Consider the following 26,818-nt stretch of genomic DNA (forward strand, 5'->3'; position numbering starts at 1 on the left):
ACTGAATGCGCGTGGGTTGAATGGGTTCCGTCCAAGATGAATGGAGGACGTTTTGAGGGTGGAATCCGCTTGCCATTGCGATTGCGAGTGTGTGTGTGTGTGTGTGTGTGTGTGTGTGTGTGTGTGTGCGCGCGCGCGCGCGCGTTCGTGTGAATGTTTGTGTGTGTATGATACCCATTATGGAACACACACACACTCTCTCTCTCCTGAGGGAGTGACGAATCGAAACGTGGAGAAAGCTCTTTTCAATGATTCATATGGAGAGAGAGAGAGAGAGAGAGAGAGAGAGAGAGAGATGTGAAATCGACTCCAGGCCAAAACAGTCGCCATGTTCAGAAAAGAGTCACCATGACCCACTAACTTAAACCAAAGAAGGTGCGCTCGACTCCAAAAGCGCTCAGCCTTTCTTGTCTATCGTACACGAGTGCTCCGGGTTCAACTTCACTGCGAGTGCGAATGCATCACTTCATGTCGCTGACATTCCAGTCCAAATTACGTGTGTTTCTCTGTCTGTCTGCGTGTCTGTCCGTCACTCATCATGGCAATCCCAAAAACTTCACACGCCCCGAGCCGTGTCTGTCCAGTTCGTTTGTGTCTGTTGTTGCAGTCCAACGGTAGTCTTGTCTCACCTCTGCACGAATGAATATTATCGTGGGTTGGGTTTCTTTTATCCTTGGTTTTCGGGTTTGTTGTTCTTTGGTTTTGTTAAAAAAAAAAGAAAAAAGTTCGTGCTTAAAGGTATAGTTTACATGAACATCCGGTCTGGCAGATCCCCCCCTCTCTCTCTCTCTCTCTCTCGCACGCACACACGCGCGCGCGCGCAGAGATCATCTCAATGAGCAACGCAAAGGGTCGGCTCAAAACAAAGTGGTTGTTGAAAACATGCGTGCAGACTCTCGTCTAAAGCGGCCGTATGACGCCATACCACAGGCTATCACATCATCCACTTCCCCTATCTCCCACCCCTCCCTCTCCCACTCCACCGCCTGTTTTCATGTGGCAGTTGTGTCACGTGCAGTTTGTAAGGGGGTTGGGGTTGGAGAGTGTGGGAACAATGGTGTTTGTTCACAAAGAAATATTGTTGGACAACTGTTTATTAAATTATCATTATTATTTTATGATCTTTATTTAGCAGCAGCAGCAGCAGCAGCAATCGTAGTAGTTACTAAGCAGTAGCAGCAGCAGCAGCAGTAGTGGTAGATCCTATTATTTTTGTTGTTGTTGGTGGTGGTGGTGGTGGAGTTATTATTATTACCGTCACTGTATTTTTGTTGTTGATGATAATTTTACTATTATCATTAATGTTGTTCATTTATCAAAAAGAAAAAACAAAACAAAAAAAAACACCAACAACAAAAAAACAAACAAAAACCGACGGTGATCCAGAGACAGAATCGCAACACACACATACATCGCCCCAACGAATCCACCATCGCAAGGTAAAACGTTTGAATTCTACTATCGCTCGCACTACTGTTACATCATCAGTATCACCAGTCACGAGTCGATGCCAGGAACTTACGCATGGCTTCAGTACAGGTCACACGTTATGGATGGAGCACCCGTGTTTGTAAGCAGTAACAACAGAGAGAGAGAGAGAGAGAGAGAGAGAGAGCTCATGACTGTCGGTGGGGTTTAAATACTGTGCCAGAACTGAATGTCCTTTTACGGTACCCCCACTGACACACACACTCCTCTCTTGGTGCCACACCATACAAACCTGTTCAGCCTCTAATAATAATAATAATAATAATAATAAACGGAAAAGGCAGTCCTACCAATGGTTCCAAAACACAATTCCCCTGTCCCCTGCCCAGCAGCCAACAGCCTACCTGGTTTTGGCATCTTTTCCTTTCGTCATGGTGGGATGTGGCCCTCGGTCCACTGAGGTCGTAAGTCTTACACAGAAAATGAATCAGAGAGAAAATACAACAAAAAACCAAACGACTTTCAAAACCTTCTGCACACCAAATGAAGACAGGAACTTAACGACTCAAAGTCACCAATACCACGATCCTGTCTATCTTCACACCTGTATATTCCTCGTTCGTTTCTTTCTATCTTTCTTTTCTTCAATCAGTCACATCTCACTCTTTTTTTCTTTTCTTTTTTTTTACACTACGTTTGGGGTGTTTTGTTTTGTTTTGTTTTGTTTTTGTTTTTGCTTTTTTTTTTAACAAATGTTCTCGCCTCCCTTTTCTGTGTGAACAAATAACAAGACTGAACAAAATCACGCCAAGATACTGGGAGACGCAAGTGCTGGTCCAAGCAGGCAAGGCGTTCAGTTCACAACTGTCCACTTCCAAACGCCGTCCCCAGCTATGACTGGGAAAGGAAGAATGGGAAAACAACTACAAGAGGCAGTTTCCAGAATCACACAATTCCCAAGCAGTACGGCCTGCAGTTTTCTTTGTCGGCATACGGCGGCTCTCTGGCCATGCTCCACAGGACAATCACTTTTATACCGTCCCCACGGTTCACCCCCTCCTTCCTCCCCACCGCTCCCCCTTCTCTTCCTAAGAGCCTCTCTAGAGACTCAGCGTGGTAGGAGTGGAGAAAAAGAGAAACATGTGTATCTACATGCGACAGTAGCGTGACCCGTGGGCTGAAGGCGTGTGCAGGCTCTGTTGGAAAAGAGGATCAGGGATCCTGATCAGACCACGTTTCAGGAAGGGAAGGGGGGTAAGGTGGGTGGTGTTGTGATTCGAGAAGCAGAGGAAGAAGGCGCCCGAGGGGTGTGGGGGGAGGTGCAGGCCCCCCCTCCCCCCCCCCACCTCCCCCCCGTCCACCCCCCTCTCCCTCGGCGTCTGAAAGCGGATGGCTCGTCGTTACTCCATCCCTTGGGTCATGTTTACAGCCTTCCTTTTTTTTGCTCTCCTCCGCCCCCACCCCTTCTCCCTCCCTCTGTCGATCTCCTGCTCGGTTTAACAGAGAGACCTCCACCTTCTTCCCCCTTATCCCTCCCACTCTTCACTCCGACCCTCCCTCCACGAGACGCGCCCACAATGTTGCGAAATACTGTTCTGGGGACTCGTGGTCATTAATTAGGAAGGGAAAGCTCTGGCAATGTATTTCCACACACCAAGGACACTTCAATGGCTAAGACTGCGCATAACAAACTCCCATCTACAGTAAGAATAAATCAATCATAAACTAACCACCCTCATGCCCCCCACCCCCAGCCCCCTCCTCCCCCCACCAAAAAAGTCTTTCCTTTTGGAGGTAAAACGATCGGGGGGGGGAGAGAGAGAAAGGAAAGAGAGAGAGATTTTAAATGAAATTTCTTGTATCGAGTCATACATCTGGACGATGCGACAGTAATTGTATTCGACCGTTCGTTTTTCCAAGCGCCCCCCTCCCCCCTCCTTTTTTCTTCTTCTTCTTTTTTTTTATATCAAAGTTTTTAAGCCATGCGCATAATTTTTTGTCCACGACTGTTCCAGAATGTTCTGTCGTTTTCACATCGGTACCAGAATTTAACGCAAGATGGCTAGCCAGACGCCGGACACTGGATGACTGTGACGACTGTGTCAGATTTACTGTGTTCTGAAATAATCTATCTTTTGGAGCACTATGTGACAAAGGAAGTATATGAATATGTCTTCCTGGTGGCTGCTACATGAATGTAAACATGAATCCGAACGTGTAAGAAAGGACAAAGCTTTAACTGGCAGAAGAATAAGTTCTCTCAACTTCAATATGTGTAATAATCAACGTGTTCAATACAGATAATTAGAAATATTTCTTTTGGACCAAGTCGCAACAGTCAAATAGAAATTAATCGCATTTTTGTTGTGATGAAAATCGTTCAAATGGACCGATGTTGTTGCAGAGCCTGTCCATATAAGAGGTAAGAATAGACGCGGGCGTCATGCGCATGTCTTCGGGTGGAGTGACGTCATTTTAGCTGTCCATACATAATGCAGTGAGAGATCAACAACACGTCGCCATTATCACGTTCCACTCACAGTGGCACCGACTGTTCTTTCTTCACTTCCCTTCTTTTTTTTCTGCGTGCACGTGATAAACGTTCCTGTCCACTTCACATGTTAAACGATGTGAGTGTAAATGCGTACATACATGCACCTGTAGATATAATTCACTTCTCTTGTGACCTGGCTAACCAATGCAGTCAACAATTTCTTACAAATCGGAAATACGAATTCTGAGAAATAGCAACACAAGGTAGAACAAATCGGTCGCTTTTTTTTTTTTTTTTTTTTTTTGTTTTTGTCATTTTGTTCCTGAGTCCGGTCAGATGGTTCCTTATTGTGAGTCTGCGAAATTTCTGGAAATCACGATTGTACATTGTTTCCACTGCGATGCGATCGCTGGCTGCAAAGATTTATATTTCGTTTGTTGTGTTGCAGCTGGAACGTTTCCATCCACTTTCAAAACTGCAATCGTCCGGCCTCTTCTGAAGAAACCCAACCTTGACGCAAACATTTTGAAAAACTATCGACCAGTTTCTAATCTTCCATTCATGTCCAAACTCCTTGAAAAAGCTGTCCTCAAGCAGCTCAACAACCACCTTTGTTGCAACAATCTCATCCACCCATTTCAGTCTGCCTATCGCGCTGACCACAGCACCGAAACCACTCTCCTCCACATTCTGAACAATTTACTGATAGCGTCCGACTCAGGAAAAATTTCCCTTCTCACTCTTCTCGACTTGTCAGCCGCCTTTGACACAATAGACCATTCAAACCTCCTTTCCCGTCTTCATTTTACATTTGGTATCAACGGCACTGTTCTAAACTGGTTCAAATCTTATCTCACTGATTGATTCCAGTCTGTCATTTTTTATCATTTCCAATATGAACCCGTTAAAATCGAACATGGAGTCCCACAGGGATGTGTTGTAGGCCCAGTGCTCTTCACACTGTACACTGCTCATCTCGATGAAATTATCAACCGCCATAATATCAGTCATCATTCTTATGCTGATGACACTCAACTCCAGAAGAGTGATACCCCTGAAAAATTGTTGTCGCTCTTGCAAGAAACATCCATCTGCTTCCTGGACATTCAAAACTGGATGACTCGAAATAAGTTACAATTGAACGCGGACAAAACTGAAGCAATGATCATAGGAACTAAACAAAAACTGTCTTCCATCACAATTGACACAATCAAACTTGGCAGTACATCCATCCCTCTTTCCACGTCAGTCAGGAACCTTGGTGTTGTCCTTGACAATACACTGTCTATGCAAAAATTTATCGGTCAGACATGTCAGTCCTGCTACTGTCAACTGCGGCGCATCAGTGCCGTCCGGAAATATCTGTCCACTGACGCAACATCAAGACTTGTCGTTTCTCTCATTCTCTCTCGTCTGGACTACTGTAACTCTCTACTGTCTGGTTTGCCTGCTTCATCCATTCAGTCCCTTCAGAGCATACAAAACTCTGCTGCCCGACTCGTCCTCAGAAAGAAAAGATCTGAGCACATCACTCCTCTTTTGCAACATCTCCACTGGCTCCCTGTCTCGCACCGAATAAAGTACAAGATCAGCAATCTATGTTATAAATGTATTCACAAAACTGCCCCTTCCTATTTCTGTGGCTGCCTTCACCTCTACACTCCATCTCGCTCACTACGATCGGCTTCGGATCCACTCTGTTCACGCATACCCAGATTCAAACACTCGACTGTTGGCCGCCGTTCTTTCTGTCTCTGGACCTTGCGATTGGAATGAACTTCCTCTTTCGCTTCGTCAAGTCTCCACTCTCAGCTCTTTCAAGTCTGGCCTTAAAACCCACCTCTTCCCAAAACAGCCTCCCTTGCCTGCCCTTCCTTGTCTTTAGTTTCTACAGTTTTAGAGTTATGCATGCGTGTGAATGACTGGTGCGAAAGCGCTTTGGTTTGTCTCTGCACGAGATTCAGCGCTATATAAATACCATTATTATTATTATTATTATTATGTAACGTTTTATTTCGAAAACTTATGCACAAGGACAAAGACTCATATTCATACACACACGCGCTTAAAAAAAAAAAAAGAAGAAGAAGAAAAAAACAGAGATAACCATTTCAAGCCATCCATAGCTGTGTCGTAAAAGCATTCGTATCAATGCGCGACAACGGAAGTCCGCATCGTGTGCCGGAAGAGCACTCGTGTGATGCGTAGCAACGGGAATCCGCATCATGTCAGCTGATACAAACACAGACAATTTCAGCACTCAATATCCTTCCTTACAATCGTATTTCCATAGGTTCACAGAAGATGGTGAAGATAACATGGATATTTTATAGTGCCTATCCTCGGTCGGTGACCAAGCTCTAAGCGCTTTACAAACTCGGGGTCATTTACACAACAGGCTGCCTACCTGCATAGAGTCGACTGAAAGCTGCCATTGGGAGCTCATCATTTGTTTCCTGTCATTCAATCAGATTTCAGGCACGCACACATACACACTCAGACAGACATGTAACATTTTACGCGTATGGCCATTTTTCTTATTTGCCCCGCCATGTAGGCAGCCAGACTCCGTTTTTGAGGGTGTGCATGTTGGGTATGTTCTTGTTTCAATAACCCACCGAACGCTGACATGGATTACAAGATCTTTAACGTACATATTTGACTTTCTGGGTGTTCAGGCACTTCCAGGTGTGCACATAACTATGTTGACCTGGGAGATCGGTAAATTCTCCTCTCTTTTCCCACCAGGCGCCGTTACCGAGATTCGAAACCGGGACCCTCAGACTGAAAGTCCAAAGCTTAAACCACTCGGCTATTGCGCCCGTCACACTCACTAAGACTTACGCTGCAAAGAACGGGAACCTAAATAGAACAGGTAGGGCCCTTTCCCTATGTCTTCCTCAGCTTCCTCTCTATTCCCTCTTTCTCTCTTCGAAAAAAAAACTGCTGACTGTTCTCTCTCTCTCTTGTCTATTTGTCTATCTCCTTTCCTCCCTCCCTCCTCCCTCTCTCTCACTCTCTCTCAACAGTTTTCCTCTCTTTCCTTCTTCGTATCTCTTCCTCTCTTACCGTCTTCTTCCCTCTCTCCTTCACGCAAAAGCATACTATGTTATTTTGTGGGGAATTGTGTATTTTCTATGCCATTTATTGTTCTTGTTGTTGTTACCATGCAATGTTTTTTGGGTTCTTTTTCCTCCTTTTTTCAGTCTTCTTGTATTTCCTAGATTATACGTTTTCTTTACGAGGGTAAGATGAAAACAGGCCGATAAGTGCCTATTCCTTTTCCCTCAATAAAAAAAGTTCGATTTCGATTTCTCTGTCTCTCTCTCTCCATCGCAAGGTCTTGCGCTAAAAATAATACCCGTGATGTTTTTCTCCCCATCCCCAACCCGATATGGCCTTCAGCTATATCAAGAATTAGAATAACGCGAAAACGTCTCTCTCTCTCTCTCTCTCTCTCTCTCTCTCTATGTGGGCTTCTCTCTTTCAGTTTGTGGAGATCATGAGAATACTATGGAATGGATGTTTTGCCTTGCAAATGCACACTTAAATGATAGTGATAATTATGGATTCAATATTGATGAAACGAGTATGTTTGTTCACAATGTAGATACTGAATTTAGTTTTTTCTAATGGCTGAATAGGAAGACTAAAATCAAACAACAAATAAACTTGTGAATAAGCGAGAAGAATACTGGAACATGCCAGTTCAAAAGGAGTGAAGAGGCTGGAAATAGATTTCCCCGACACCCACCAAAGATAGATTTTCCCGACACCCACCAAAGATAGATTTTGCCGACACCCACCAAAAATAGATTTTGCCGACACCCACCAAAAATAGATTTTGCCGACACCCACCAAAAATAGATTTTGCCGACACCCACCAAAGATAGATTTTCCCGACACCCACCAATCCCCACCCTATATCATTTCCTGTGAAGCCATGATCAGTGATCTTCCTTGTTCTGAGATTTACGCTCGTGAGCAAGAAAAAACTTTTTTCAACAGACACGCAACGCTTGAAGCAACAAGAAACATAACCTTTAGCAGAAACACGTTTTTTCACATGAACCCATAAAACTTGAGCTTCTCTCTCTAAAAATAATAAAAAGAAGAAAGCCAGAAAGAAAATGACAACTATGAAGGAACCAGCCACCATCCCTTTAAACCCACGATTTCTCGCAATCCCACGATTCCTCTCACTTTGAGAGGCCCTCACAACGTGTGGGATGTCCCTCTTATTTTCATCCAAATATATCTCCTTTGTCATCGGAGTTGGTTTCTTGTCTGTTCCCAAAGCAAATCTTAAAGAAAAATGAGAGAGAAAAAAAATAATAAAAAGGAAAGAGAAAAATGGGGGCCACGACAAAGATGATTATGATAATGACAGTGGCGTTAGCGATGTCATCAAGAGTAATGACACTGAAATAAATCTATTTATTGTATTTCACATATGATGGGTTACTGCAGTACATTGACCTCAAATTCAACATCGGAATCAATAGAACCAACGAAATTAAGGCAATGTGTATAACTCAAACAGAAATATTATATATATCAAGACTTGAACCGAATTTTCCCGAGAGATGTCGGGAATAATAACATAAAAATGATTCAACTTTCTATATAAATGTGACAGAAAAAGGTGTTTCACAATGCTTTACCCTCGCATAGGCAGTGTGAAAACTGGACAAAGTAACTAGTTATCATGTTTGTTGTGATGCAACCTTTTCGGTCACTTATTTAGCATGTTCTTCATTTCATCCTTGTTTATATGTTCAACAGTGTGTGTTAGCATCCTTTCACATGTAAGATTGCACTGAAAATATATTCTCAGTTTCACAGAAGACACATCAACATATCATTTTAAAAACAGAGTGAAAGAAGAACAAATCAACCAGACAAGTAAACAGACAAAAAGGAAACACAGAGAAATCGTAGAACTGCGAGAAATCGTGGGCTAACAATCCCCTTTGTTGGCCTTTCCATGACGAGCGAATGCCCTGTTGCTGGAACGAAGAACACACGCATGGGCCTTCTGATAAGCGGGCAACACTCCATCAGTCTTCACGTTAAAACTAAAGCGCAACGTGCGAGCACAGTTTAAGCTTTAAGCTTGTTGGTAGTCTGTTGCCTTTGCTTGTATTGTAATGATGTGAACTGTTGAACAATTACAGCTTTATTTAAACCAACACTCCAAAGCCACTGACGTCAGCATTTCCTCTTCCACTTCAGTTCTAAACGCCACAAACTTCGCGAATTCCTTCCTCTTCCGGGTCAATTCCAAACGCTATAAACCATGCTGACAGCTGGTCTTGCTTAACGACTGTGCCTGTCTAAACTTCTAGCCGTTTTCTGCAAGTTCTTGGTAACTAAGCATCATCGGATCCCTTCCAAAAGTACCCCCTTCCTCCCCCCGCCCCTACTCACGAGACTTAGTAGTAGCACACATCGCAAACAGTGTGCCAAATACTGAACTCAGTGACTGGACGTGGGAGTGCGTGGATTTCACCGACATACATGAAGATTCTTATTTCCACCCCCCACCCGCAGTCTCCAACCACTCCTTTGGTCTCACCCAACACATCACCACCAAAATACAGATGGCCGTGTAATGGTCGACAAGGTTGGTAGGCCTAATTGCGATCGATCCAGTCGAAGTAACCAGCTCAACGTGTGTATTTTACAGATGACAGGTTGTACGATCGTCAAATGTAGCCCTTATGTTTTGAAGGCTTTCTCCAATTGGTTGCACCAACAAATGTCTTCCACTCCTTGTTTTTTCAAGGGTTGAAATGGGAGAGGTGCCTACGAAATAGCTTGTGTTTGATTAGTTCTTGAAAAAGATATACATGAAGGTATCACAACGAGGTCGAAGCAGACGTTAAATTGTGAATTGTGTGTGTGTGTGTGTGTGTGATGAGAATGATTTGAAGTGGGGAGGTACACAAACCGTTCGCAATTACACACTGTTCGCAATTTGGCCAACCTTACCCTACCGTGCCGTTCCCTCAAGAACGGACGGATGCCTTTTTTTCGTCACAACAAACAAGTCGAGGAAAAAGGAGGCCAAGGCCGTCTGTGCAGATCGTTGTGGTTTAACTCAGCAGAACACGTTCCAAAGCACTGTGCGGATCACTGCCTGCCTGCTGCTTTACTTGGGGCGACGGTCAGTTAGTTCAGAAAACAGGTGGTGGGTCAGAGCAAGCTGAGAGAACACGTAATGAAGCGTGTTGAGCGCAGCGGTCAAAGCAGGAGTTTTATGATCTTAGACAAGTTTGGGGAGGTCTGGCGAGCCACTGAACTTCTGTCTATCGCTCTCTCCCTCCACACATATTCTTTATTTCGTTCAATTCTATCCCCCCCCCCCCCCCTTCTCCATTTCAACCTTTTTGTTTGTTTTCGAGGATTGGTTAAAAAATTAAAAAAGAAAAGAGAAAAGACATGTATCTTCATATCTACCACAAACAGAAATTAAGTATTACCCTTTCAAGTTATTCATCCATTCTCTCTCTCCCCACTCTGTGTATGTGTGTAGGCGTGCACAATCTGTGTCCGATCACATCATGCACGTGTAGGAACAACGTGCACGTCTGCGTTCGAGCTGCTGTGCAAGTGTGTGTGTGTGTGTGTGTGTGTGTGTGTGTGTGTGAGCGCAACTCACGTGCCAGTCCATGCCCTGGTTTAAGCCGGCCCGGTGGGAAGAGGTTTATTGCTGTCCACCAGACACGCACATCCTCCCTGATACCTGATGGAGCGTCACGCTCATTCCATCCAATCCGCTTCAACTTTTTACCTCACTACCTGCCAACCCTTTGAGCCCATCCCTCAACCATCCATCCCTTCCTCTCTTAGCCTCTCTCCCCTCATATTTTATACTCCCTTTCCTTCCATTATGTCATCTTCCAAACCTCCCATCACTTCTTTCAATCTCCTCTCCCCCCCCCCCTCTCTCTCTCCCCTCTCTCAAACACATCTATGATCTACCAACCTCACGCGCTCTCTCTCTTCTCCCACCTCCACTACTCATCCTCGCCACCCCCTCTCCTGCCCCCAAAAGAAATCCTCTTAATCTGGTGTTTACATCAGAACATTCTTGCGTAAACAAAAAAACAAACAAACCGAGAGCAGGGAGATTATATAAGATTAATTTGCACATGACTTATTCAAAACGAAGTTGTAAATCCGTGTCCGCATACAAACGACAGTGAATCGTCCTAGACAATAAAGAATTAAGAGAGAGAGGGAGGGGGGAGGTGGGCGTGGGAGGGGGGGGGAGGGCAACGCGGCGATAGGAGTGTTACTGATCGAAACGAGGCAACGAAGTAAACTTTGGTATGTTGGTATGTGAAGTACAATACAATTGCAAGATATATATATATATATATATGTGTGTGTGTGTGTGTGTGTGTGTGTGTGTGTGTGTGCATTATTGTATTGTATTACTCTTTCTTGTCACAACAGATTTCTCTGTGTGAAATTCGGGCTGCTCTCCCCAGGGACATGTCGCTACACTGACAGCACCACCCATTTTATTGTATTTTTTCCTGCCTACATTTTTTTTTTTTTTTTCCAATCGAAGTTGATTTTTCTACAGAATTTTGCCAGGGCCAACCATTTTGATGCCGTAGGTTCTTTTACGTGTGCTAAGTGCATGCTGCACATGGGATCTCGGTTTATCGTCTCATCCGAATGCCTAGTGTCTAGACCACCACTAAAGGTCTGGTGGAGGGGAGAAAATACTGACTACTATGCCGGGATGCGAACCAGTGCGCTAAGATTCTTTCGCTTCCTATGCGAACGCGTTACCTCTAGGTCATCACTCCACACACACACACACACATACACACACACACACGTGTGTGTGTGTGTGTGTGTGTGTGTGTGTGTGTGTGTGTGTGTGTGTGTGTGTGCAAAACTTGTCTTGAGTGATCCGCTTGTGTCTTTTTTTTAAAATCTTTTTTATAAAGTTCCGGCCAAGAACAGCTCTCAAACTTCCTGTATCCATTTCTGTCCACATTCACACATTACCGGTTTTGCAACGATGCTGTTAACACATCATAATATTCTTTTATATATTTGCAAACCGATGTTTTGAGGCCTCAAATGTGTGTACAAGGTGGAATATGAATAAGCCAAATGGGGATCTGAGTCTCAGATTCTATGAGGCTGTTATGTTTAATGTCACTTGGAGAAAAGGAGGGATCAAATGGAGATCTATAAAACATGCCCGTTGGTGGATCGCTCTGTGTGTGTGTGTGTGTGTGTGTGTGTGTGTGTTCGAGTGAGTGAGTGTGTGTGTGTGTGTGTGTGTGTGTGTGTGTGTGTGTGTGTGTGTGTGTGTGTGTGTGTGTGTGTGTGTGTGTGTGTGTGTGTCCATAATTATCTGGTCTGCACTAAATCGATCTGAGTTCTACCACACACTTATCACGGCTGCTCAATGTATCAACACAGCGGTAAATAATGGGCGGGTCTCACTTTTGGTGGTGGAAAAACAAAAACCAAACCAAACCAAAACAGTACAGTGATCTCTGGTGTTGTCTTTTTGTGTTGGAGACGTGCTCCTAATTTCTTTCTTCATGTCTTCAACGAAAACACACAGAGACGGGTAATTTAATAGCTCATCCGTCAGGCGCGTGCACAAAGGTTGCTTTTTTTTCCCCCCTGATCAACATAATCCGACAGTATCAACCGGAAATGTAACAGCTTGGTTTCATGTACAAAGAGACGACGACCAAGCTCGGCAAGAAAGACGTTCATTTCCTTCCCCAGCCTTTTGTTTATCTGTTGAAGAAATCGATACAAAAGTGAGGAATGATCACCGGGCTTGCTTCAAACATGAGCACGGGAAAGGGTAATGTTTTAGCAAGAGCATCCCGAGTACCATCAATTTACACAACCCGAACACCGACTGGCAGTGACGAACCATGCAGCGGTTACCAACAACTGATGTGCACTGTCTGACTCGACAGACACACCTGCACCTGTCTCGGTTCAAGTAATCGTGTCGGCCTCGTTCGATTTCTGGTTCATGGCATGTTCCATTTTTGTGATTTATGTACCGTGTAATGAATGAATGAGAGAGAGAGGGAAAGAGAGAGAGAGGGGGGGGGGGGAGAAAGGGAGACAGACAGACAGAGTGAGACAGAGAATCAGACAAATAGGGGGTCGGTATGGAGACTGCGACCGAGCATCAACATGGAACAGACACTGATTTTTTTAGATCTTCTCTGCATGGCCTCATAAGAGCTCGGCTTCCTAAAATAGACCTCACGGGAGATGATTGGGCAGGCGTGCGTGTTAAGCTGGGAGGGAGGGAGGAAGAGAGACAGACACTAAAACGTACAGAGAGAGACAGGTAATCAGTTTTAGGCCTATGCACCTAATGAAGGAAAATGTGAACAAAATAAACAATAATTTTAATAGGATTAAACAACAGTAAAGAGTGGTAACTCTCTTCATACGCAAAGTACACAACTTCCATGTCAGTGCTGCTTACGATGCCGATTCAACCAGGACACGGGAAAATAAAAGGTACATTGGAACAGACCCAGAAACTTTTTTTTTTTTTAAAGGAAGCTCCGTGCTTGTCCTTATACCGATCACCTGACATATGCACACAGCAGCAATGACAGAAGAAATGTGCACACAAATTAGCTTGCAATTTTTTCATTTCGAAATAACTACAATAACATGTACGAATAAGAAGACCAAAGACAAAGCAACAATGGAAATCTGACGTTAATCAAGAATATCAAGACATAATCAGAATTTCCCTAACTTAAAGTAAAGGCTTTAAAGAAATATGGACATAGATTTCGCTAAAAATTCGGGAGAGAGACAGTGAGTGAGATTCTCAGGAAAACAAACAGCCAGAATGGTGTACAGCTACAACACTCCCACCAACACAGTTCCCAATCAGCCGGTAAAAACTCAGCTAATACCCCTGATAAGCGGTTTACGCTCCCCCAAATTAGTAACGTGGTGCTAACGACTCCCCCCCCCTTCCCCCATTTCCCGCCCCTCTCTTTCACTCACCGAGAAACATTAAGCATCACAGCCTCAACATGAAAACGTAGAGAGAAGCGCTTGATGCACTGTAAAATTCAACAAGAGGACATAAGGACTTTAAAAAGATAAAATAAAATAGCATAAATCAAAACAACAACAAAACAAAGCAGAGGTTAACAAATACGAGTGTGATTCAAAAATACAGATACGGCGCTCATACTTTTACGGGAGTATAATTATGTATGTATGTGTGTGATTGAGAGAGAGAGAGAGAGAGAGAGAGAGAGAGAGAGAGATGCTCCCTTCAAACTGATCACCCAAAGGCTGCGGACAAACAACGACACAGGACAAGAAATAAAAGGGATACAAACATTTAAATGAATGGCGCATAATTATGTATTCATATACATGTGTGTACATGCATATTTTATATATATATATATATATATATATATATATATATATATATATATATATATTCCCTCTTATTCGCGGGATTTACCTACTACTAGGTACCCTACACCTGGTAGGTAAACTTTGCTTTCGTTGGCAGAAAACACACCACAGTGATTCAACTCGAAAGTACGGTGGCTTCACCAATCCCACAGTATATACGTATACACAGATAGGTTTTATCCAAATGAGATTAAAATGTTCCATACGGAGTAAAAACAAATATATATAAAATCAGATCTACAACATTCACCTTTCTGTAATATCTTTGTATCAATATATATATATATATATATATATATATATATATATATATATATATATATATATACACTTTTTATATCAATTGGGGAGAGGGGTGGCCTGCAATGTCTGGTTCATTTGGCTCTGGAACTGCGCGCACGCGCTGAACAAAACGGCTGAAAACAATAAACAACAACACAATTTGGATGGAAGGCGACCCCTGCGAGTCAGCAAGTGCACGCCTATTTGTCGAGGATTGATGAAGGAAGGCAGGGCGACTATACCTGTTTAATGGCTGCCTGCGTGTGTGGCGTGTGCACGAGGTGCACTTTTTTCACCCCAAGACAGTTACCGCCTCCTCTGTCAGCGGTGACACCTACCTGTGTGTAAGCTGACGGTCAACTGTTTGTGACGCACGTAAAAGGAAGAAGGGCTCATGTTCAGGGATTATAAATTTAGGGGTGTGTGTGTGTGTGTGTGTGTGTGTGTGTGTATGTGTGTGTCATTGTTGCGTGTGCACAAAAATTCGATGCACGCCTCGTGTGCACACAATTTGAGCTTGTGGCTAAAAATCGGTCAATGCATGTACGCTGGGGAAAAAACAAAGGTGAGAGAAGAAGAAGAGGAGGAGGAGTCGGTATTTTGAAAAAAACAACAACTACACCTTCGTAGCAAATGAAAGTGGGAGATGAGGGGACTGTGGGACTATCAGCAGAAATCTGAGGCCTACGTCGGCAAATCCATCGTGAAGCTGAAATCGTGGGGAAGTGTATGTATCCAAATGTATGTCTTATGTTAATATAGCCATTGTAAATTATTAGGAGTACAATACCAAATGTTATTTTTCATTTGTACCCATTTATGAAATATGTAACATTTCCATGTGCCTTCACGGGTTCTCCTGAAATAAACACGTCGTTTTGTCTTGGAACACAGGAAGTGGACATCTCTACCATCATGGACCAAAGAGAGAATCAAGGCATCCTTTCCCCTTTTTCTTCTTTATCTTTGTTTTTGGGGATCGTGGTGGTTGTTGGGATGGGGGGTGGGAGGAGCGGGACTGGAGTGTGTGGGGCGGTTGGGAATGTAGAGAGGGTGGGGTTACATTGAAGAAACTACTGTGGCTGGTTTTCGTTCACTTGTAATCCATAATCGGCAATTGTTCATGCGATCCAATGAAGATGATCATGTTCTTGTTTTTCACTCACTCTCTCCCCTCCCCCTCCCTTTCTTTATAATATCCGTTATCAACTTTCCGCAAAACACGACTTGCGATCATCATTACGCGATGCATTTAACGAAAGCACACAGTGATTTTTCGAATCGTCTCATGCTAACAATTAGATATCTACCTTCGGAAAGGGGTGGTGGTGGGAGTTCCGGACTTGCGAGTCCTGCAGTAAAGAAACTATTTCCAATAAGACTACAAACTGAGTAAATTCTTCTTCTTCTTCCTCGTTCGCCTCCCATTAGATAAGCAGCCCGATGTCCTCGATGAAGGCTGCCGTCCGTCGCAGCTCCTCCAGGGTGCCGTACAGTTTGGTTTCCATTCCACTGCTGTCGGTGTTGGCCAGTACTTCCTCCTGGATGCTGCATGCGTCCTACAGTTTTGAAGGATGTGGTCGGTTGTCATTGGTCCCTCACCACAAAGGCACTCTCCACTCTGTCCAATGCCAAATTTTGTGTGCATGTGGTGGAGCAGGCGGTTGTGTCCAGTCCTCAGGCGGAAGATCTTGACCCGTTCCCGTCGTTCCAGCAAATGGTATCTGTCTTCTGGGTTATATTTGGGGTGCTGGAGGCGCCACTTTATTCCTTGCTGTGCCTTGATGATTGTCTTGATTTCATCGTATGACAACAGTTTGTTGGCCTGCTCCTTCTGTGCACCGTCTTTTGCCAGAATGTCCGCTTTTTCGTTGCCTCTGATGCCACAGTGTGCTGGTACCCATCGTATCACCACTTTCTCCACTCTGGCACAAGGGCTGAAGTGAGATGGTTCTGTTCTTTGCAGCGGGAGTTCTTGAGGGCTTGCAGTACGGACAGAGCGTCTGAGAACACCACCACCTGCCCTGTTGTTCTTGTGGAGTTCTGCGAGACTGTTGTGGCTGCCTCACAGGGGACTTCTCGCTCAGCTCGGAAGTTGGTGGAGTATTTTCCTGTTGGGGTTGCAATTTCTTCATCTCCGTCTTTGTATCGGAGGAAGATTCCACCTCCACCATCCCTCTTTGCTTCTGTGGCGGAGCCATCTGTAAAGACATGGGTCCAGTTCTCCTCGGGGTACTGGTTGCAGAGGTACTCCATGGCCAGAGCCTTCCTTTGGGTGTCTGACTGTGTTCCTCTCTTCTCCACTCCGGGAATGCTGGTGACGACTGTTGGGAACACCTCTTCCAAGATGGGTGGGTGACATTTGCCGGGATAGGCTTTACTTTGTGTTCCATCAAGACTGGGGTTTGTCTTTCAAGGCGTCTGACTGGTGGATGAAGCTGCCTCTTCTCAGCCGGCTCTTGGTGGGTCTGCTCATTCTGTTGTTCATTGGATGGTTTTCAAGGCGTTTGAATTTTGCTGCCTGGATGAGGATCTTTGTGTCCCTTCTGTCCTCCAATGACTGTAGCCCAGTGGTCTCCTCCATCTTGAGGATTGGGGTGGATCTCATGGCGCCAGTTATGACACGCTGAGCTTGGTTCTGTATCTTGTTCCAGTCGAGGTTAGACTTTGCAGCTTGATGCCCATGCTGATGTCCCGTACTCAACTACAGGTCGGACTCGCCCCGTATAGAGTCTCTTCAGGATACGTTCAGCAGCCCCCCCAGTCCGTCCCTGCAAGTTTCTTCATGATCGCCAGTCTCAACTTGGCATCTGGTGATCTGCTGTTTCCAAGTGAGCCTGCGGTCAAAGGTCACTCCCAGGTAGGTAGGTGTGGGTTCCTCTGCAAGCCTTTGGTTGTTCAGTGTCAGTTTCGCCTCTTGCTTCTTGCTGGATAGGCTGAAGACTGTGTAGGTTGTTTTGCTTGAGTTGACAGAGAAATGAGTAAATTTATTTGCTATCTTTTTGGAAGTGGCTATACAAATGTTCAAGATGATATGGGTTACTTTCATTTTCATTATACAGATTTTGTTGTTGTTGTTGTTGTTTAGCCTGTTGAGTGGTTCTCTACGGTGTTTGATTAAGATAAAAAATATGAAATAAGTTTTTTTAAGAATTACTTAGTGGCTGAAAACGTCCACTGTGAAATAATGGTGGAGGCCTGCCCTGCTGTGTGCAGTGAGGTAGGCTGGAATGGCCCTATCGTCAATGTAAATATAATCTGGTTAGGTTTCGTGTACATACACTTCCTAGTCGTTGAAAAAAAGGCCAACATTACGGGTTTACTTCTGGATAAAACACACACACACACACACACACACACACACACAACCGAAACAGGGTCACTTTCTTCACACACATGAACCAACCCCCTACCGCACCAACCCAATCCCCCTCCCCTCACGACCCCATCAAAAACAAGAATAGAAGAAGATGAAGGAGGAGGAGCAACAAGAAGAAGAAGAAAACAAACCAAAAAACACAAAAAAAACCAAACAAACCCAAAACAAAAAACCAAACAAACAACAACAACAAAAAACAAACAAACAAACAATAACAAACAAACAAACAAAACCTACCAACTCGCTTTCAATGACCTTTCACGTCCTGTTGTCATAGTGAAAGTTGTCTCCCGTGCCTCAGTCTCCACCTCCCCTCTCCCTCCCTCCCCATGAAAACTGACAAGTAACGCTAACGTCTCCGACCCCTCGCCTTTTTTTCTTTCTTTTTTTTGGGGGGGGGGGGGGGGGGTGGGGGGGGTTCATCTTCCCAGAACCATAATCACGATGCTAGCATGGGAGAGGCGGGTTGAATAGAATGACATTTTATTTCTAATGAAATCCAGAAAGCAGTTTTTTTCCCCCACAGTGACAACCATGTGTGTGTGTGTGTGTGTGTGTGTGTGTGTGTGTGTGTGTGTGTGTGACAGAGAGAGATAGAGACAGAGACAGAGAGAGATAGAGACAGAGAGACAGACATAGAGAGAGTTAAGCCCTAACAGCAGTCTCGGAGCTAGGCTAAGAATAGTCTCTGGGAAGGAGAGAAAGTTGTCTCCTGTGTCGCCATGGCAATACGGTCCAAAACGCTGAGTGATGTGTCGACCAAGCTGATGTGCCTGTTCCCCCCGCACCTCCCCCACCCCCTCCAACCCCGCTCCTAATCCCCCCACCCCCCACCCACCCCACCCCTGTCAGTACTCCAACCGCCCTTCTGTCTCTTCTTCTTTGTCCTTCAGGGCTAAAAGATCACACACACACACTCGCGCGCGCGCGCCCCTTCAAAAATCACACTCACTCAACAAAGGCACTCCTCTTCAAGTTCAATACTCTCCTTTAGGGAGGACGAAATTTCATATATATATATATATATATATATATATATATATATATATATATATATATATATATATAGAGAGAGAGAGAGAGAGAGAGAGAGAGAGAGAGAGAGAGAGAGAAAGCAGCTTACTTTTCAAAAATTCAAGCCCACCCCCACTTCTCTCTGTCACTATGCCGTTATTTGTCCCCTGTTGCCGAAAGTCATTTTGTCTGTTAAATATATAATTGTTACCATATATACGTACAAAACGTATGGATCTATGTATTGTTCACTTCAAACAGATAAGCACCAAAAATGTCAAGAATGTCACACACACACACACACACTTACGAACCCGCTCACACAAGGACAGCGACGGATAAGAGGGAGAGAGGTGGAGGATCGGGGTGGGGTGGGGGCGGGAGGTGGGGGTGCGGGGAAGTAGAGGGTTCCAGGTCAAACAGGCCAATATACTGAGGGGACAGTTTGCAATTTTGTATAATTATCTATTTTGTTTTTATCTCTTCTTTTTTTTAAATATTTTTTTTCCCCAAAGACCACTTGGTTTCTGTGGGATTTCGATCACAGCCAAAATCGCTTTGACGCCTCAAAGGCATTCACCTCACACTAATCGTGTCAAATCGCTCGCTGGTCTTAAGTGGTCTGAAGCCTACAAGACGTCAGGGAGAGTCCCCCCCCCCCCCCCCCCCCCCCACCAGGTGTCTTCACCCGCAACCAAACAGGTCTAAACTTGCCGATCACAGCTTGAGACAACTGAAGGGTGTGGGTTGGGAGGGCATTAAAGACTCCTGGACGGCTCAATCCTCTTGGCCGCTCTCACCAAACGTTTGTAAACATTGTTACATCCCAGTGACAACTTTACTGAGGCTCCGGTTGGGTGCACATCATGCGCTTTTTATTTTATTTTAAAAAAAAAAATATATTCGTTGTGTGCTAGTGGACAGCAGTACTCATCGACAAAGCCTTCAACCAATGAGCGAAGGCTCTTTGCTTTAACTAACTACTGGGCCTCTCTATTCGTTTTTCCTCCACGCGATGCAACTTAGAGGAGACAATCTCCCCTCCTCTCCTCTTATTAATATGTCGGACCGGAAGAAAGGGGGAAGAGAGGGAAGTGGTAGTGGGACTGGAAGAAAGGGGTGGAGTGAGGGAGAGGAAGAGGGAAAGACAAAGAGAGACAGAGAGAGACGGGCAGAGAGAAGGAGAGAGAGAGAGAGAGACAACTCAAAACGTTTTCATTCGAGGATTAAGATTTTAGGCATAGCCTATTCTTCCAATCTGTCCTTGTGTGTGTGTGTGTGTGTGTGTGTGTGTGTGTGTGTGTGTGTGAGATAGAGCGAGAGAGAGACTGAGAGAGAGAAAGAAAGAGATTGATACAGAGAGAGAGAGAGAGAGAGAGAGAGAGACGCTTTGATATTTTATTGTCATTACCTGCATAGGTCTATTGACAAGGGGGTGATAGGGTTAATTCTTGTCACCACAAGTACCATACCACACTCTGGAGAGAGAGAGAGAGAGAGAGAGAGAGAGAGAGACGGAGTGGTGAGAGACGGAGTGGGGAAGAGAAAGAAGGTGAAGGGAGCGGGGGCCAGGGATGATGCACAGACAAACAGCCAGAAGGACATATGACGAACAGACCATTACAATATATACCCCCCCCCCCTAACCCTCCCCCTAGCCCCCCAAAAAACATCCCTATTCCCATACTTACCTTCAGCTGAAACTGAAACGAAACGTGTAATCTGACAAAGGAACACCAATTCTACAACAATCAATATACACAGCCAATCGATCCTGACAAAGAACATTCTATCCTGAAATACCCTTTTCACGCCAGTTCCACTGTCCACTGGCACAACAACGGCGGGTCAGGGAAAGAAAAGAAAAGGGAAGACTGATAAACAAGAAAGACTGAAGAGAAACGCGAGAGCAAGAAAGGAAACTGGAAAAGAAAGAAAAAAAAAGAAAAAAAGATGGGGACGCGCATGCACCTACACACACGCGCGCGCGCACACACACACACACACACATACACTCACTCACACAAGCACTTGGAGCAGCTTTGAGCAACGACATGAGGCAACTTTGAAAATCACCTTTATCATCAATACTAAATAGTTTTCGTTAAAAAAAAAAAAATCATCATAAATATAATCATCAGGATCATTGTTGTCACCATTGTTATTTAACAATACGCTTTCAACATCTAACATTAGAAACAAGGAATTTCAGACAAAAAAACAAAAAAAGGTAACGAATTCAAAAGGATCAACAACAAAACTGACGTCAAAACCAAGAGAACGCGTGCATTGTCAACTCAATGGACATGCTCGCAATCAGAAAAAAAAGTAAAACAAAGGGCTGAGAGAGAGAGAATTCTAAGAAAACAGTTGCTGGAACTGTGTCTTGCTAATACCACCTGAGAAAATGTCGCTCACTGGCGAAACACGACTGGGCAATTGTATCACTCGTGTCAGCAATAGCCCGAGGGGGTTGGGGGGGGGGGGGGAAACTAATCACCACCTTGCATGACCATTGAACCCTCTTACAAAGCACGCGTGATGCAGCTTCGCGCATCTCTCTCTCTCTCTCTCTCTCTCTCTCACACACACACACACACACACACACACACACAGGACACAAGACAGGATAAGGATGAGGATGACGACGATGACGTCGTTGGGATAAGCGTCAAACCCTTCCCCTACCTCTCATCGTCCTCCCTCCCCTAACCTGCAAGGGCGGTTTGGAGGCGATGATCGTGATGGGGAGGAGGGAGGTGAGGAAAGAAATCACTTTTCTGGGGGGAGGGGGGAGACAGGCGGGGCGGGAGGGACACCTACATTACCGTTGAGCGCTTTGTTGTGTGTCGAAGAATCTCACTCCGACTCTATCCTCCCAACATGCGCACCTTCCTCGTTAATTGTTCGTGGTGGGCGTGTTCCCGTTTCCTCCGCTTTTCCATGTTTTCAGTTTTCATCGTCTCCTTCCACAGGTGCCGCGACTAATGAGATATTCCTCTTTTCAGACCGACAGATAAAGAGACAGACAGACATACACAGACACACACAACACAGATGCTTGCTCACACGCTGTTAAAAGGATAACTCAGTGACGCCTTCTCCAGGCAGGAAATAAAATAGAAATAGAAATAGAAAAATAAAAAAGGCCACGCGCAACAACGCCAACGTGACCAAATAACTCCTGATAAAAACACCACAACGTCTCTCTCTCTCTTACTCTTCCCTCTCCCCACACACACATTTCGTCCTAAGTGCACACAGACGTACCCCCCCCTCCCCTCTCTTTCGTGCGCGCGCGCGCGCACACACACACACACACACACACACACACACACACACACACGTAACCTCTCCTATCACTCTCGTGCACACACACACACACACACACACACACACACACCATTTCCAACACTCATTTTTTTGCGGCAAAATCATCGTCTTCAATGCACATTTGGAAGAAAAAAAAGATAAAGAAAAGTAGGCAACAACCATAAAATAAAATAAAATATAAACAAAAACAAAATAATGAACGAGGAGCCAACGACATGACAGAACCAATTAAACCAAGTCATGCACCCAATCAAAAAACATAACAAAATGCCCAAACTCTCCCGACCCCCCCCCCCCCCCTCACCCTCCCCTTCTAACCTCCAAATACATCCCCCCTCTAACATCCCAATACCTCCTCTCATCCGTCACAAGGAGAGAATGGAGAACATGTCACGAAAGTGAAAAGACGTCAAATTAAAGAAAGAATGAATGAAAGAAAGAAGGAAAAGAAAGAAAGAAAAAAAAAAAAGAAATAAGACAGAAAGGAAAGGAAAAAAAACAACAAAAACACGAAAACAAATATAGGAAGAAAGAAAGAAAGCGTCATTTTGAACTCGAAACTGGAAAGACTTGACTCAAGTGAACCAAAACCGGAGAAAAAAAATAATGAAATGAAATCAAATCAAATCAAATCAAATCGGCAAGGCAAAACAAAAACATTAAAACAAACAAAAAACGCATGGCAAACCAACTGATGGTGTGTGCATTACTAATGTTCCACACCGTTGTCTTCTGTCAATTCTTCTATACTACCTCTCGGAACCGAGGCTGCTTTCTGCCCACCCACGGTCGATTTTGCCAGTGGAGCTAGGTATTGAAGCAAGATTTTGCCCCTGGCGGTCTTCACTACACACACACACACACACACACACACACAAGGCCACACAGTCACCCACACAAACGAACACAAAATGACAAAAAAAATTAATACAAAGCATGAACGTTTACACTCATGTGCGCACGCGCGCACACATACACTGGAGAAAAACAAACTAATAATATCAACAATAATAATTATATATAATACAACCCAACAATACATGCATAGGTATGCACAAACCAGTCCCACAACAGGCTGACTGAAACTGAAAGAACCGTTTGATTCAATTGGTCTTTAGGATCACTCGTTCATTCAGTATCCACTTTAGAATATTCCAATGCAGTAAACACGTCGGTGCTGTAGTTAGTGTCACTGTATGTGTTTTGTGCAGAAGTTCGATTTCTTTGCTTGTAATCGGGAACAAGAAAAACGATGTCATGCCGTCTTCTTACTAAGCACAGCCTTCGTTCCGGCAACTGGGAAACGGTAAAAGGCATTTTCGGAATCCGGACTAACTTAACGAAATAAACCGCTAATGATCAGGAAATACCGCTTATAATCCGCGAGACTTACAACCTATTATCGGTATGACTGTGAAGATTTTTTTCCTACTATGTTTAAGCCAAATTTGGTATTGGCAGACGAATTATTTCCAGAGAAAATGGCAATGTTAAAATACCACAGACACACAGACATTCATACAGAAACACACAGACAACTGAAACTGTGTTATAGACTCACTTTGTTTACACAAGTGAGTCAAAAACTGAATAAAAATGTTTTTACAAGAATACAAAAACATGAACGTTTACATTATCGCGCACGCGCGCGCGCACACACACACACACTCACGCACATACACAGAGACAGACAGGCAGACAGAGAGAGAGGGAGAGAGAGAGAGAGAGAGAGAGAGAGAGAGAGAGAGAGAGAGAAAGAGAGAACATAATCATAATAATAATATGAAGATGAAGAAGAAAAAGAAGAAGAATCATCATACCAATAACACCAACAGTCAGGATGTATTTATAACAAAACCCTTTCCGGTAATTATGACGTATTTCACAGTTAATCAGATTTTTATGACAAAATGGATATACACGAAGAACAAGATATTTTGATTGAACGTTTTTTCCTTTTTATCAATACCTATAATAGGTTTGTCCGCACTCGTTCAACTGTTTCGCTTAGTATTTCAAGTTTCCACCTCTGTCGGTCTATCTGAGTCTGTCTGTCTGTCTGTCTTTTCATTGTAGCAGCCTGCTGTGGGTTTCTCAGGATGGAGGCAGACTGGCTGGTTGTTGAATGAGATTTTTTCACAGGCAACGACTCTTCACCGTCATCGATTCGTGGAGGACAACATTTTCTGTCTCTTCTTATCGCTGCACGCCTTCGTCAACGTCAGTCTCGGGACCACGATAACGATGTCGGTTTAAAACAAATGATCTTTATGGTCAGAAACTCGTTAAAGCCGAAAGACTCGCCAACAGCGGTAATCAACTTTCAACCGATCCACCTGATATAAGAAGTGATCTTGTGTAATCCGTCAGTCAATGAAACACGGGATGCAACTCCACAACCACCACCCAACACTACGAGTGACAGCTAAAAGGTTGTTAAATTCAGTTGTCCATACCTGGAAGTGAATATGATTTTTTTTTTCTTCTGAAAAGCACAGGATAGTGATGAGCACACTTTTTTCCAGATCATTTTCCATCATTCCAAACTGTTCTGGGATCGTGTGAAAAAACAACAACAAACATTCAAACTGTACCACTAAGGTGTGTAGATATTTAATCAACTGAAATATAGCACATGTGTCAAACTTATTAGTAAAAACTGAAATCATGGTACTGTTTGGAGTTTATCAAAACATACATGTTTTAACACCTAATCCAATACATCAACAATACACCCTGGGAAAATTATGCATCGATACACGCACATACAATACGCCTAGGTGCACTCCAGATGAACACTCCTTTGAAAGACATACCGTTTTGTGATAGAAAATATGTTTATTATCTGAAAGAAAGGGCAAAGACAGGGTGATTAATACGCATAACTGGGTTAAAAGAAAGATTATGTGCCTATTTCGCCTTTAACAGGCGCAAAACACAGCTTTATTGAGACAATCGGTGCCGTTGAAATTTCAATCTTTATTTTGTTCAATTGTCTGTCTGGCTCAACAGCTGGAGTTTCACGTTTGTGAGATTCACCCCCCTCCCTGTGTGTGTGTGTGTGTGTGTGTGTGTGTGTGTGTGTGTGTGTGTGTGTGTGTGTGTGTTTGAGTGCGTGCGTGTGCGTGTGTGTGTGTGTGTGTGTGTGTGTGTGCGCGCGCGCGCGCGCGCGTGTATGCATAGCGAAGGAGTCCTGAAAGAACTGTGCTAAATGATTTTTTATCATTATCATCATTCTTCTTCTTCTTCCATTTATACTTTGTGGTACCAGTCGCGTGTTTGCTGTTTACTGTTAGTGGGTGAACGAGAGAGACAGAGAGTGAGTGAGTGAGAGAGAGGTGAACGAGAGGGAAAGAGAGAGAGACAGACAGACCGAGACAGTCAGACAGACAAACGCAAGCACGCACGCACACGAACACACATAATCAGAGACAGAGGCGTCAAGACCGATGCTAAGACCAACAGGTACAATCACGGACAAAGTGACAAAGGAGCACCACAGTTCTGTCCGAAAACGAAATGGCTTGGTCGACTGCTGCCCTCCACAGTCAGCTACCTCCCTGCCCCCTCCTTGCCCCCCCCCCCCTCCTCCCTGTCCCCAAGCCCCTAATCAATGAGGCAAACACGCAATGACACGCACCAACCCCCAACCCCCATCTCACTCCACAACAACCGAACAAACAACAAAACACAAAAACCTTAGCAGCCCAAGGACAGTAGCGAAAAAGGGGGCAGGGGTGGGTGAGTGGGGAGGGGCTGGGGAGAAGGGTGAAGGCGAAACGGAAAAAGGAAGATAAGAGAGAGTGAAGAAAGGGGAAGAAAAGGAAAAGGAAAGCGGGACGGGGGTGGGGGTGGGGGTGGAGAGGAGAGTGTGAGAGAGGGAGGTTGGGGGGGGGGGGAAGAGAGAGAGAGAGAGACAGACAGACAGAGACAGACAGACAGATACAGAGATGACAATGCCTTTACTACGGATCTAGGAAGAGTGGGGTGTCCGTCTTTCTCTCTTTGAAGTGCAGATCAGAAGTGCAGATCAAAAGTGCTGATCACGCCCCCCCCCCCCCCCCCTCCCCACCCGTTTCCCTTCTTTCTCTCTCTTTTTTCCCCTTTCCATCATGCACACTCAACAATAGACAAACACACAAACACAGACGCGCACTCTCGCACCCAATAAATGAACAACAAGCGTTTGAAGTGAACAACAACAAAACAAGTGTTTGAAGTGAAAAAAAACAACAACAAAAAAAAAAACACGGAGCAAACTGAGAGAGACAGACAGAGATATTTCAGAGTGCACATACGTGCCATCTGCCACACCAAGATGTACAAATGAAGACAGACAGACAGAATCGTATCTATGACCTGACAGTCACCATAAAAACCGTGTATTCACGAACGTTTTGCAGATATGGTCTTTGATCTCC

General features: G+C 44.4%; 1 protein-coding gene across 7 annotated transcripts in view; it reads right to left on the reverse strand.

Moving 5' to 3' along the window:
* The window catches only part of LOC143289072 (beta-arrestin-1-like), a 170,122-nt gene that overhangs the window by 70,263 nt on the left and 73,041 nt on the right, over positions 1-26,818 (reverse strand). The window contains exon 1 of one of the 7 annotated variants that reach the window (XM_076597899.1): positions 1,833-2,428. The exons of the other annotated variants lie outside the window; for them this stretch is intronic. Within the exon in view, the coding sequence (XP_076454014.1) occupies positions 1,833-1,861 (29 nt within the window). The 5' untranslated portion in view covers positions 1,862-2,428. Of the gene's footprint in view, positions 1-1,832; positions 2,429-26,818 lie in introns of those variants that run through there. 7 annotated transcript variants of the gene reach the window in all.

The sequence above is a fragment of the Babylonia areolata genome, chromosome 13 (genome assembly GCF_041734735.1).
Source record: "Babylonia areolata isolate BAREFJ2019XMU chromosome 13, ASM4173473v1, whole genome shotgun sequence".
Classification (NCBI taxonomy): domain Eukaryota; kingdom Metazoa; phylum Mollusca; class Gastropoda; order Neogastropoda; family Buccinidae; genus Babylonia; species Babylonia areolata.